General features: G+C 38.1%; 1 protein-coding gene across 29 annotated transcripts in view; it reads right to left on the bottom strand.

Moving 5' to 3' along the window:
* Window positions 1-14322, bottom strand: part of WNK1 (WNK lysine deficient protein kinase 1) — a 159154-nt gene that overhangs the window by 70533 nt on the left and 74299 nt on the right. For all 29 annotated transcript variants that reach the window (XM_003273674.4, XM_003273676.4, XM_030804357.1 and 26 more), the window contains exons 3-4: window positions 14079-14299; window positions 11182-11339 (exon numbers count right to left, since the gene is read on the bottom strand). In XM_003273674.4, the coding sequence (XP_003273722.1) occupies window positions 11182-11339; window positions 14079-14299 (379 nt within the window). The remainder of the gene's footprint in view (window positions 1-11181; window positions 11340-14078; window positions 14300-14322) is intronic.

Below are 14322 nucleotides of genomic sequence, written 5' to 3' on the forward strand. Positions count from 1 at the left end.
ATCTTTCATTTAAGAAGATTTTCTTCTCAACTGAGCTTTTGAGTTTGCATTTGGCAAATAAAAATGTTAAAGTTTTAGTTCTACTCTTAACAGAGAGAAAAGACTGCCTATACATTTTCTGACCTGTTAAGTAGCTACTTGTTTGCACCAAGATTCTCATGTCTATTACAAGTACAGAGGCTAACGCATTCTTATAGAAGAACATCACCACACTTTCGTAATCAGTAATTTCTTACAGAACTCTACAGGGGAACATGTTTTACAAAGTTCTGGTGACATATGTTTAGCACAGGAGTAAGTAACTTTTCCTGTTAAGGGCCTAATAGTAAATATTGTAGGCTTTATGTATCATACAGTCTGTTGCAATTACTCAACTCTGCCATTATAGTGTGAAAACAGCCATAAATAATATGGAAGCAAATGAGTGTGGTTGTATGCCAGAAAAACTTATTTACGGACACTGAAATTTGAATTTCATGTAGTTTTTGTACCATACAAAATAGTCTTCTTTTGAAATTTTCCTCAAACATTAAAAAATATAAAAATCAGCCAGTCATGGTACTCATAATTGTAATCCCAGCATTTTGGGAGGCTAAAGTAGGAGGATCACTTGAGGCCAGGAGTTTCAGACCAGCATGGGCAACATAGTGAGACCCCACCTCTATAAAAAAAAAAAAAAATAGCTGGACATGGTGGCACATGTCTGTAGTCCTAGTGATTCAGAAGGCTGAGGCAAGAGGATCACTTGAGCCCAGAAGTTCAAGGCTACAGAGAGCTATCTATGATTGTACCACTGCACTCAAGCCTCGGTGACAGAGTGAGACTTTCTCTCAAAAAATTAAAAACAAAACCAAAAACCATACTTATGTCATGGGCTGTACAAAAATGGGCACCAGGCTGAATCTGGCCAAGAAGCATAGTTTGCTACTCCATTTAGAATATGACAGAATGGGCCAGGCGTGGTGGCTCACGCCTGTAATCCCAGCACTTTGGGGGCCGAGGCGGGCGGATCACTTGAGGTCAGGAGTTCGAGGCCAGCATGGCCAACATGGTGAAACTCCATCTCTACTTAAAAAATAATAATAATAATAATAATTAGCCAGGCATGGTGGCAGGCGCCTGTAATCCCAGCTACTCAGGAAGCTTGAGGCAGGAAAATCACTTGAACCTGGGAGGCGGAGGTTGCAATGAGACAAGACTGAGCCATGCACTCCTGCCTGAAGGATAGAGTAAGACTCTGTCTCAAAAAAAAAGTAATGATTGGTAAGTTAGTAAATAAAATATATAAAACATTTCATATACAAATTATAAATTTTATAGTCCCCAAATCTAAATTAATATATTTAACCTCACAATCAGGTTTGATATTCTGTTTGATCTTAAGTATATATATGTACATGAGCATTTATTTTCATAAATGTTAAGTGGAAAAAAAACAAATGAGGTTAGCTCAAATCTAATTCACAAACAAAATCTCTCTAATCCATCCACTTTGGCCTTCTCTCTTACAACTCCTTATTACAGACTATTAGTCATTTCCCTTAGATCACTTCAATACCCTTTTAACTGGGTTTTCAACATTTAGTCTTTCCTCAGAAATCCATTCTCCATTCTGCAGTCAGAAATAATCTTTCTAAAATTTAAGTCTGTATGTGTTGACATACATGATAGCTACCCACTTGTAAAACAGTCCCCTCAGTGCTCTACATTAAAGTCTAAGCTTTCCTTTTGTCCCTTATCCCTTGCCTCTTCCTTTTCCTACTTCCAAACTTGACAGATATTCAAAATTATGCATCTTCATATATAACACTATCTTAGTCTTTCCCTAATTCTTTAACACCATATCCCTAACCTGTCCAAACTTGATTAGGTACCACTCTTACATGCTTTCATTAAGTACCTATCCCTAAAATAAGTGTTTTCTATTGTACTGTAACTGTTTGCTTCACTTGTTTGTTCCCCTTCCCTTGGTAAGTTCTTCAGAGACAGGGACTGTGTTTGACATAACAATAATATTCAATATCTAGGATCTAGAAAACTGTCTGGAACATAGAAGAGACTTGAATATTTGTTGAATGAACCCATGAATTGTTATGGGGTTGAACTGTGTCCCTCAAAAAGATATGTTGTGGTTCTAATCTCTAGTACCTTACAATATGAATTTTTTTGGAAAAAAAATTAGTTAAGTAATTAGTTAAGATGAAGTCATCCAGGAGCAGTGTGGGTCCTTAAACCAATGACTGCTGTCTTTTTAAGAATAGAAGACACAGGCTGGCACAGTGGCTCACACCTGTAATCCCAGCACTTTGGGAGGCCAAGGCAGGCAGACTGCTTGATCTGGGGAGTTCTAGACCAGCCTGGGCAACATGGAAAAACCTCGTTTCTACAAAAAATACAAAAAAATTAGCCAGCGTGGTGGTGTGTGTCCGTGGTCCCAGATAGGAGGCTGAGGCGGGAGAATCACTTGAGCCCAGGAGATGGAAACTGCAGTGAGCCGAGATTGTGCCACTGCACTCCAGCCTGGATGACAGAGTGAGATTCTGTCTCGAAATAATAATAATAATAATAATAATAATAATAATAACAAGGATTGGCAAGAATATGAAGAGATCCGCATTCTCTTACACTGATGGTGGGAATGTAATATGGTACAGCTATTGGAAAATAGGCTGGCAGTTCCTCAAATGGTTAAACATAGGATTAGCATGTACACATGGCAATTTCACCTCCAGATATATATCTAAAGGAAGTAAAAACAGATATTCAAACAAAAACTTGTACATGAATATTCTTCGTAGGAGCTCTATTCACAACAGCCAATGGTAGGAACAGTCCAAATGTCTACCAATGGATAAATGGCTAAACAATTGTGTTTATACACACACACACACAGACACACACACACACACACACACAATGGAATATTACTACTCAGACTTAAAAAGGAATGAAGCATGAACATTTGCTACAACATGGACAAACCTTGAGAACACTATACTAAGTGAAAAAAGCTAGTCACAAAAGACCACATATTAAATGACTCTATTTAGATGAAATGTCCAGAACAGAAAAACCTATAGTGACAGAAACATATTAGGGGTTGCACAGGAGTGGGGCGAATGTTTGTACAGAAAAGTGATTGCTACAGGGTGCGGAATTTCTTTATCATGTGATAAAATTATTCTAAAGTTGGCTGTGGTGATGGTTGCACATACTTGTTGTTAAAGCAAACTAAATATGGCCCAAGAAGGACTTTGTACTTCTAATTTGAGTCTGTGTGGTCTAACTGCAACCTAACTTAATAGGTAGACAAGACTGAAAACCTAACTTAGGAGAGTGCCTGTAACAACTGCTGAGTCTTGGCCAATCCCAACAGCCAGATTTCTGTCTTTTTTCTTTTTTTTTACGACAGGGTCTCACTGTCACCCAGGCAGGAGTGCAATGGCGTGATCTCGGCTCACTGCAACCTCTGCCTCCTGCGTTCAAGTGATTCTCCTGCCTCAGCCTCCCGAGTAGCTGGGATTACAGGCACCCGCCACCATGCACAGCTAATTTTTGTATTTTTAGTAGAGACGGGGTTTCACCGTGTTGGCCAGGCTGGTCTCAAACTCCTGGCCTCAGGTGATCTGCCTGCCTCAGCCTCCCAAAGTGCTGGGATTACAGGCGTGACCCATTGCACCCAGCCCTCATGGCCATATTTCAACCACTCATACATGGCTTAGTGTTCAAACTGTGTTCAAATAAGGCAAACAGCAAGCTGTAACCAATCCAGTTGTTTCTGTACCTCACTTCTGATTTCTGTATGTCACATCCCTTTTTCTTGTCTATAAATCTGTTCTGACCATGAGGCATCCCTGGAGACTCTCTGAATCTGCTGTGATTCTGGGGGCTGCTCAATTCACAAATCGTTCATTGCTCAATTAAACGACTTTAAATTTAATTTGGCTGCGGCCGGGCGCAGTGGCTCACGCTTGTAATCCCAGCACTTTGGGAGGCCAAGGCGGGCGGATCACGAGGTCAGGAGATCAAGACCACGGTGAAACCCCGTCTCTACTAAAAATACAAAAAAAAATTAGCCGGGCGTGGTGGCGGGTGCCTGTAGTCCCAGCTACTCAGAGAGGCTGAGGCAGAAGAATGGCATGAACCCGGGAGGCGGAGCTTGCAGTGAGCCGAGAGTGCGCCACTGCACTCCAGCCTGGGCGACAGAGCAAGACTCCATCTCAAAAAAAAAAAAAAAATTTAATTTGGCTGAAGTTTTTCTTTTAACACTGTGAAGATGCTAAAACCAGTGAATTATACACTTTAAATGGGTTAATTATATAATATATTCAGTAGCGCTGATAGAAAAAAACCTAAATGTACATTTTTAGAGTATGCACATACAAAAAAGAAAATTATTCCTGATTAATACTCTGACTTGGCACATTATGCCATGCAGAGATCAATCAAGTCCCCAAAGGTCTTCTAATATTTAATATGATAAGCACAAAATATTCTAGAAACAAACTTCAAAAATTCACTGAAGGATAGAAAGCAGACTTTAAGGACTACTGAAAGCCTACAACTTGATTATGTAATCAGAATCACACTTTTAAGTTTTAATATCTAGATATTCATCTCCACACAGAATAATTTGTCATCTATTTACTTTTTTATTGAAAAGTTGGAGGCATTTTTAAAAATAAAATTCCTTGAATATATCACAATCACAGATTTTGTAACTTCTGTGCAAATATGAGCCTCATTACACTTAAAAAAGCCAGTTACTGCTACTATCCCCCCAATCTTTTGTGGCAGAAACCCTAAGTCAAACTCTTCTGAAACATCAAGAATCTACTGAGATAGAAGACATTTCAGAGTCAATCTAGTTATATGTCAAATACAACAAATATATTTCTCAACTTTTTCAAATGTACTTTCTTATATAAGTTCAACAGATTTGTTTTTCACAACCTTAGTAGGCCTGGCTGTTATGACTACCATAATCATATGAGGAAATTAAGGCTCAGGAGTCACATAACACAAACACCTGTTACTGTTTAGCAATATCACTCATATAGCATGTTGATCTACAAATCTACTTTGATCCACTACAACTTTTGTTATTTTTCCCCTCAGTTTTGAATCTACTGGCTTATATTTCCTCCCTAATTACTTCATTACATGGTTTAATAAAAAAATCAGATTGTATCAGTACCTAGTCATACATTTCGGGCAAAAAAAAAAAATGATTGAGTTTGCTGTGCTGTAACAATAAACCTAGTTCAGCTTCTCACCCGCTATCTCCCATCTATTCTAGACACAAACCTTACCACTCTAATAGTTATCAATTTTTTTTTTTTTTTAGACCAAGTCTTGCTGTCACCCAGGCTGGAGTGCAATGGTGCTCTCTCAGCTCACTGCAATTTCTGTCTCCTGGGTTCAAGCGATTCTCCTGCCTCAGCCTCCCAAGTAGCTGCAACTACAGGCACATGCCATCGTGCCCAGCTAATTTTTGTATTTTTAGTAGAGACTGGGGTTTCACCATGTTGGCCAGGCTAGTCTCAAACTCCTGACCTCAACTGATCCCCCAGTCTTGGCCTCCCAAAGTGCTGGGATTACAGGCGTGAGCTATCACGCCCAGCCAACTTACCGACTTCTATCAACTTTTTTTTTTTTTTTTTTTTTTTTTTTTTTTTTTAACAAAACTGAATGTAAACTCCAGGTGAGGCACAACTTTTTGACTTGGTATATCCCCAATACCCAGTATAGTGCCTGGTCACAGTTTATAATTAATAAATATTCACAAATACACACATGAAACTTATTAAGTAGAAAATACACCAAGTAAAATTAACTTTTCTCCTATGAAACCTAACTCATTTATGTCAATAACTTCTATTCTATTCTTCAAACCCTGATACACAGGATTCAGAATATAGAAAACTGAGGACTACTTTAGCAATGTAAGCTATCGTGGGTTTTTTTGTTGTTTTTTTAAGACAGGCTTTCACTCTATTGTCCCGGCTCGACAGCAATGGCACAATCTAGGCTCACTGCAACCTCCACCTCCCCGGCTCAGGCGATCCTTCCACCTCAGCCTCCCAGTGGCTGGGATTACCGGCACGCACCACCACGGCCAACTATGCACCACCACAGCCAACTAATTTTTTATTTTTTGTAGAGATAATGTTTCATCATGTTGCCCAGGCTAGTCTTGAACTCCTGAGCTCAAGCAATCTACCTACCTCAGCTTCCCAAAGTGCTGGGATTATAGGCGTGAGCCTAAAGGCCCAGCCTATTATTGGTTATTCACAAGGAAGAAGTATGTAATAGGTAAAAATTTGCTCTTTTCCACTTGCATACACACAGACACGAGTACAAACGATATATTCATTGTTTACATAATAGCATTTATCAATACTAAAAAGGAAGATGCTGGATGCCTGGTGCTGCTTCACAATTATTATTTCCTAATCAGTTCAAAGTTTCATAGATGTTATTTTAAACCTTTATCATCCTTAAAGGCCATCTTTCATTCTACACACACCCCCAAGAAGATGACAACTCATATTTCATAGAAAATAACCAGAGCCTACTATCAGTACCAGTACCAGCCACTGTACTAAGCAGTCTGTAAGAGGGTAATGGTATCTCTTTTACAGAGAACAAAATAATTGAAGTATAGAGAAATTAAGTGAATTGCTCAAGATAGTATGGCAATAACTAGGGCAGGGATGTGAACCCAAGACTTTGCTTCCAAAACCCATCTTGCTTCCCTGATCTCAGGAGAAAACCTTCCCTATCAAGACTTACCATTATACCATGTCACAAGCCCACTGAATCCTGGATATTACTCTACCCTATCCACCACCACCCACCATGATTTCTACTTCTCTCTCTCTTCCTCTTGCCCCTTCCAAAAGCCTATAAACAGATAAGGTCTCTTTCACCATTAAAATACAACAATATAATAGCAGCAAAAATACACATATCAGGAGTCAGAAGTTTGCCTCTTAATTACCAACCCCAAACTCTCTGCTCTGAGATGAGACAGGATTTGGGAGCAGGAGAAACTAAGTAGCAATTGATTTGTCCCTCCTTTACAACCACAAGACAACAGCTTCACTCTATTTGATCAATTTGCCTTTCCTTCCATTGTACTACGGTGTTTGGCATCTCAGCATTCATGTAAATCCTATTCCTGCTTCTTAGAATGGCCTTTCACCATTCTTCTACCTTCTCTTTTTGACAGTTCATACAACAGCTCTTTTTGTGAAATCTTCCCTAATCCATAGCAGGGTTAACCACTGTTCCTCTACTCTCCTTAGTGCTTGTCTCCATTACAATACTCACCATAATGTAATTCTAATTCTTTGTTTACATATTAATCTTCTATATTAGAGGTAGTTTGCTGAAGACAGGGAGTATGATTATTCACCTTTACTTAGTATCAAGCTCTGGGCATGGGACATAGCAGAGATTCAGAAAATGTTGCATTTATTGGCACTGAGATTTATTTTGTATTTAGGATAGTGCTACAGATAAGGATGAAATTATACAGATGTACTAGATTAAAATATTTTAAGGAATATAAAGCAATGAAAATAATAAGCAGTAAGTACATTAAATGAATTTATGAATTTATATGTAGAATAACCACTAATAAACAAAATTTTATAGTTCATATCAATTGAGAAGAATCAGCTCAGAAAAGGCAAAGATCATTACACAGTGAAACCAATCAGATAAAATGTCACGTAGGAAGACTGTTAAGTGTACGGATTGACTGGATAGCAGGAAAGCTTATAGTGGAGGTACAATCTTATATAACATTTACAAATGGATAGGAATACAGGAAAGGATGTGGCATATGTGCGAGATAATGAAGAGAACTGATTTAACTAAAATAAAGTGCTTGGATGAAGATGAAGAATAGCAAAGATTAAGAATTTGTACTTGCTCTGATATAAGCAAAGTGGTATCGTAAGTTCCTTATACCAAGAAAGGAGAGCAAGAAAGCTCAACAAGTTTAAGTGAAATGAAAAAATAAATTCACAATGTAAACTACTTCTGGAATATAATGCAAGGTGTGCAGTAAGGAAGATGTGAAATCAGAGTTGTGGCAATGGGAATGAAGAAGGCTTGCATCTAAGAGGTATTCTGAAGCAAGAACCTTATAAACTGGAAGTAGTGGAAGCAGTGAGCAAAAAACAATAAATCAAATATAACTCTTAAGTTTTCTACAATTTTAAACAAAATAAAGGAGGAAATTACCCAATAAACAGTTGACCCTACGCTCAAAGGAAAAAAAAAAAGAGAGAAAATGTAAATTACTACGCATCAGGGGAAGAAAGGGGAATAATAAGAGACATGAACTGGGAATGATGATACAGAACTCTCTCAGAACTCTCTCAGGCAAAGCAGATGAGCTTTCTACGGGCATAAATGTAGAATAATGATCAGGGTACTGATCAGAATCATCTGAAGGCATAAAAAAATTTCTCCTGATCCCATTCAGCCCAAATTGAGAGTCAGTGCTTCAGGGATTACAATTATATCGTGTATTAGGATCTGGGTGAGTATTAAGAAGAGGCTAATAAATTTAACAGTAAGGCCTCAGGCCAGAGACTTGTAGACATACACCCAATAATAATAACTGACAAAATACCATCCCAATTACAAAGCCAGAAGTAACTTGAGAGTTATGTGCTTTCTCTGTAAACAATAGCTGTCATTTTTACTGGGTATGAAACCTCCACCAGTTCTTATACTTCATATGAAATTAAACTAATTGTCCAAAGTAGCTCCATATCCATCAACAACAGAATCACTTACAAATATATAACAAGGATATTAAAGGAATATTCACAGCAATAAATAATTATAATTAATCTTTGACTCTAAAGATTTCTTCCAAGACTTTATGAAGAGGTAAAATTTGGTCTACCTAAAGCAAAATGTTTCCTATCAGTTTTTAATAATAAACATTTCTGGCTCACGCCTGTAATCCCAGCACTTTGGGAGGCAGAGGCGGGTGGATCAGGAGGTCAGGAGATCAAGACCATCCTGGCTAACACGGTGAAACCCCGTCTCTACTAAAAATACAAAAAATTAGCCGGGCGTGGTGGCGGGCGCCTGTAGTCCCAGCTACTCAGGAGGCTGAGGCAGGAGAATGGCGTGAACCCAGGAGGCAGAGCTTGCAGTGAGCCGAGATGGCGCCACTGCACTCCAGCCTGGGCGACAGAGCAAGACTCTGTCTCAAAAAATAAATAAATAAATAATTAAAAATAAACATTTCCATTCTGTTCAGCTGTCAAAATCTAAATAAGCAATTTATAATTACATCTTCTATATCAAAATTCAATTAAATTACATTACTAAAAATGAGATAATGAGATACTATGAGCCTCTTAGTGCAATATAACATATACAGCACCACATATTAAGTGTCCTTGCAAAAAATGTTTAGCCTAAATTTTATCAAGACTTTTGAACAGTGGTTCTCAAACTTCTGCCTCAGGACCCCTTTATACTCTTAAAATTAACGTTTTTGGGGACCTCAGAGGGATTTTGTCTATGTGTGTTACATCTATTAATATTTACCATGGCAGATGGTAAACCTGAGAAAGTTTAAAAATATTTATTAATTCATTAAAAATTATAATTCATTGTTACAAATATATAATATTTAAAATTAAAAATTCAGTATTTTCCAAAACAAGAAAAATTTAGTCATAAGACTGGTATTGTTTTACATTTTTGTAATCTTTTTAAATATATGGTTTAATGGAAGACAAATGAATTTTTTTTTTTTTTTTTTTTGAGACAGCGTCCTACTCTGTCACCTAGGCTGGAGTGCAGTGGCACAATCTTGGCTCACTGCAACCTCCACCTCCCGGGTTCCAGAGATTCTCGGGCCTCAGTCTCCAGAGTAGCTAGGATTACAGGGGCACACCACCACGCCTGGCTAATTTTTGTATTTTTAGTAGAGATGGGGTTTCACCATGTTGGCCAGTCTAGTCTCATACTCCTGACCTCAAGTGATCCACCCACCTCGGCCTCCCAAAGTGCTGAGATTACAGGCATGAGCCACCGCGCCTGGCCCTACAAATGAATTTTTTTATCTGCTTCTGTATGTACTCTGCTGCAATATTATATGTGCAGTATTATATAGCCTCTGGAAAACGACAGCGTTCACTCTTGGATGAATGCGAGTAAAAAAGACAAAATTATTTTTACATTGTTAACCCACCCCAACTATTTTAAGGTAAACTTCTCTTTACAGAAATATAGAAGAATAAACCAGTTAAATGACACCACAAGCAAAATTCAGAATGTGGAACATTCCTCAAAATAATCTAATTTTCTCAATAAATCTCGGACATGCAGAAAAAGAAAGTAAAAGCAATAGTTCTAGATTAAGAACTACTACAACAATAAAATACATTTTGTGGACCTTGATGGAGCCTATTTTGAACACTGTCAATGGACATTTTTGAAACAATGGAGAGAATATCTTAACAGGTTCAGGGTGTTGGATGATGCAGAAATGACTGTTAATTTTTTCAGGCATAATATGGTTATGTAAGAAAATGTATTTTAGAGTAGCATAATGAAGTATGTAGTGATAAAGTAAAGTGAATCATAACAACTACCTTTCAGGTTTCAATTAGACAGCTGTAGAAAATATCTCTGTCAGCAGACATGAACTACCATGGGTAATTTAAACTACAATAAGGTATTTATTTATGCCTTAAATATTGTAGGTACTAATACATAAGATTTAATAAATCAACTCAAGTCATTCAGAGAAAAGTCAGTGAACAAATTAATTTGACAAAGCATCTTGAATTAAAAACATTACTTTTAACTCTGACCTATGTGGTGGGAGACAATGGGAGTTTAGCTGAATTAATAAGGGTTTAAAAAGTAGGTAATGAGGGTGTGTTTTTAAACATAAAAATAAAGATTTAAATGAATGCAAGGTGGGTACAGGATAAACTAGTGGTTCTTTGATCTTTATCTTTCACTGTATCATGAGCAATAGCCTTACACATACCTCGACACCATCCCCCCACAACTCCAACAGTTCACTCAGTATGCCTTCCACTATTGTCCTCTTTTACATGGTTTGATGTCATCCACCTTGGGATTGTTAGATATGACCCAAGTTCAACAATCAGTTAGGGGAAGACTTACACTGGTCACGCGACGGTAGATCTGCGCAGCATTTTGGCACTCCGAGTAAGGATATTCAGATGTAGCCATCTCAAGCATGCACATCCCAAAAGCATAAACGTCAACGGATTCATCATATTTCTCCTCATACATCTCAGGGGCCATGAACTCTGGGGTACCTTAAATTAAAAGAACGATTCAGACTCAATGCGAGCAGAAGCTTCAGACGTTACTCACCAGGGTGAGAAGCAGAGGGGTTGACCTGTGAGAGAGAAGAAATTGGAATGGGGAGAAAAAAGGAAAGGGGGAGAAAAGAGGAAGGAAATCTTCTCAGTCAGTCTGTTCCATCAAATGTCTCATAAAAGATCTTACACTGCAAGGCCTTTATATGAAACTGGAATAAGGTCAAGGATCTATTTATTGGTTTACTGTGTAAAATGAATTTCTTTATACGATATGTCAAAATAAAGCCTTGGCTAAGATATAAACTAATATAATTCATATTGAAAACAAATAGAAGGAAAAGGAAAGACACTCTGCAAGGAACAAAGCAGATATAATGGTACATCTGTAAGATAAGATGATGGGTTTAAAAAGAGCAAGATACTTGTGTGCCCACTAATGTATGGTAGCTGTAGGGTTAATATTTACAGCTACACTCTTGGGATTAACACTCAATCTGATTAGTTTCACTTTTTAAGAAGGCCTTGCAGTGAAAAACCCGATATTCAATACATTTTTTAAAAAATGAAATAAAACGTAATTGTCTCCAAAGGCCACTTACCAGAGCCCTTTTCTTCACATACTTACCATCCCACCTGCAGTACACAAATAAGCCTACTACAGACACAAGAAATATAGAGAGGGACATCCTACAGGCAAAAAGACAAACACATACACAAATATAGAACCCAAATACAGACTGATTTATGAGCACAGTGTGTGATCCCACAAGACTAGGTTTTGTAATGCTTCCAGAAAATTAGATCTGCATACCTCAAATTATAAGGCATTTCCAAGAAACAGACATGCACACTATGATTTAATCAACAAAGAAAATAAAACTCTATTGGGCCAGAGATTTCAGGATGCCAAAGACAGTCAAAGAAATGTTTCCTGTGAAGAAGGCAAAAAAAGAAATTCAGCTTTAAATGACACTTTTCCCATTCTTCTTGTGAATGTATTATAAGAAAATGTGAAAGCATTCCTAACCCTAGTTATCATAATATTCCAAGGCGAACACTATTTTTGAAAGATGTACAAATAACTGGTGTTCTGTGCTTTTCCTAGTAATACTTAGTACCCAAGTTCACTTAAAAATTAATGGGTTTCTTTTGTTATTGTCACCTTTTGGAGGGAGTAAAAAGAGTGTTTATGAAGACTTCAAGTTTTTAAATTGTGATACCCTCTTCATAGAGTGAAGGCTTATCAAAATAGGCATTAAATTATTTTTCCAGCTTTGAGTTTCTAACATATAAAGTCTGAAAGGGACAGCCTTGTTCTTTAGATAAGTGATTCTCAACAGGGGGCAATTTTGTCTTCTAGGGGCGGTATATAGCAATGTCTGGAAACACTTTTGGTTATAACAACTAGAAGTCAGGTACACAGGGAGCGTGCTACTGTTATCTAGTGGGTAGATGCTGGGAATGCTGCTCAAGAGTCTTACAACGTACAAGACAGCCCCTTACAACAAAGAATTGTCCAACCCCAAATCTCAGTAGTACTGAGGTTGAGAAACACTCTTTTAGATAGATCATAACTTCTGAAGAGTAAGACTAAGAAAAAAGTTGATAAAACCACCTTTTCAGAATGAATTGTCATATTTATTTTCACAAAATGTTAGGAGGCTATTCTTTTTTTTTTTTTAATTTTGGAGACAGAGTGTTGCTCTGTTGCCCAGGCTAGAGTGCAGTGGTGCAATCTTAGCTCACTGCAACCTCCACCTCCCGGGTTCAAGCAATTCTCTTGCCTCAGCCTCCTGAGTAGCTGGGACTACAGGCACCCACCACCACACCCAGCTAATTTTTTTTTTTTTTTTTTTTTGTATTTTTAGTAGAGACGGGGTTTCTCCACGTTAGCCAGACTGGTCTCAAACTCTTGACCTCAAGTGACTCTCCCACCTCAGCCTCCTAAAGTGCTGGGATTACAGGCATGAGCCATTGCGCTTGGCCAATATTCTTGAATATACATATATATCCAACAGACATTTTATATGTTTAAAAATTTAATTTTTATCTTTTATTAGAAAGTAAAACTAAATATAAATTCCATTTCTTTCATGAAGTGACATACTATATGTATTACATAAATAGTGCATAATGTTAAGTATCAACAGAGTGTAATGAAAAGATGGCTGGCTGGGCGGGGTGGCTCACGCCTGTAATCCCAACACTTTAGGAGGTCAAGGCAGGTGGATCACTTGAGGCCAGGAGTTCGAGACCAGCCTGGCCAACACGGTGAAACCCCATTTCTACTAAAAATACAAAAATTAGCCAGACGTGGTGATGCATGCCTGTAATCCCAGCTACTCGGGAGGCTGAGGCACAAGAATCGCTTGAACTCGGTGGGTGGAGGTTGCAGTGAGCTGAGATCGCGCCACTGCACTCTAGCCTGGGTGACAGAGAGACTCCATCTCAACGACAACAACAACAACAACAACAAAGGCTGTTACATTAGGTTTTATCAACAAAATTCACTTTATTTCTTGTAATGTAATGTTATCAATAGTCTCTAAGATGATTCCAAGAAGCACAAATATAGAGAATCCTACATCTCATAAGTAGAACGGATCACCTCCTGAGTTCAAGCTATGAATTTCTTAAAAGGTTTATATCACTTAAGACTCTGACAGGGTCAGGATTCTAAAGAAAAGGAATATCAGAAAGCCAGTCAGCCTCCAAGGTACACCTGAAACATACCTATCACGCTCTTGGCAAAAGAAGCCCGCTTCAGGGTTGCCAGACCAAGGTCTCCAATCTTGACTGAGCCAGTAGGGCCGGTGATAAAGATGTTGTCACATTTAAGATCGCGGTGAATGATAGGTGGAGTTCGAGTATGAAGAAACTGAAGTCCTTTAAGGATCTGACGGCACCAGCTTCTTAGAACTTTGATCTTCATCACTTTAAACCTTTTCAGATACCTAGAAAAAGCAAAGTATACCAA

The sequence above is a fragment of the Nomascus leucogenys genome, chromosome 23 (genome assembly GCF_006542625.1).
Source record: "Nomascus leucogenys isolate Asia chromosome 23, Asia_NLE_v1, whole genome shotgun sequence".
NCBI lineage: Eukaryota > Metazoa > Chordata > Mammalia > Primates > Hylobatidae > Nomascus > Nomascus leucogenys.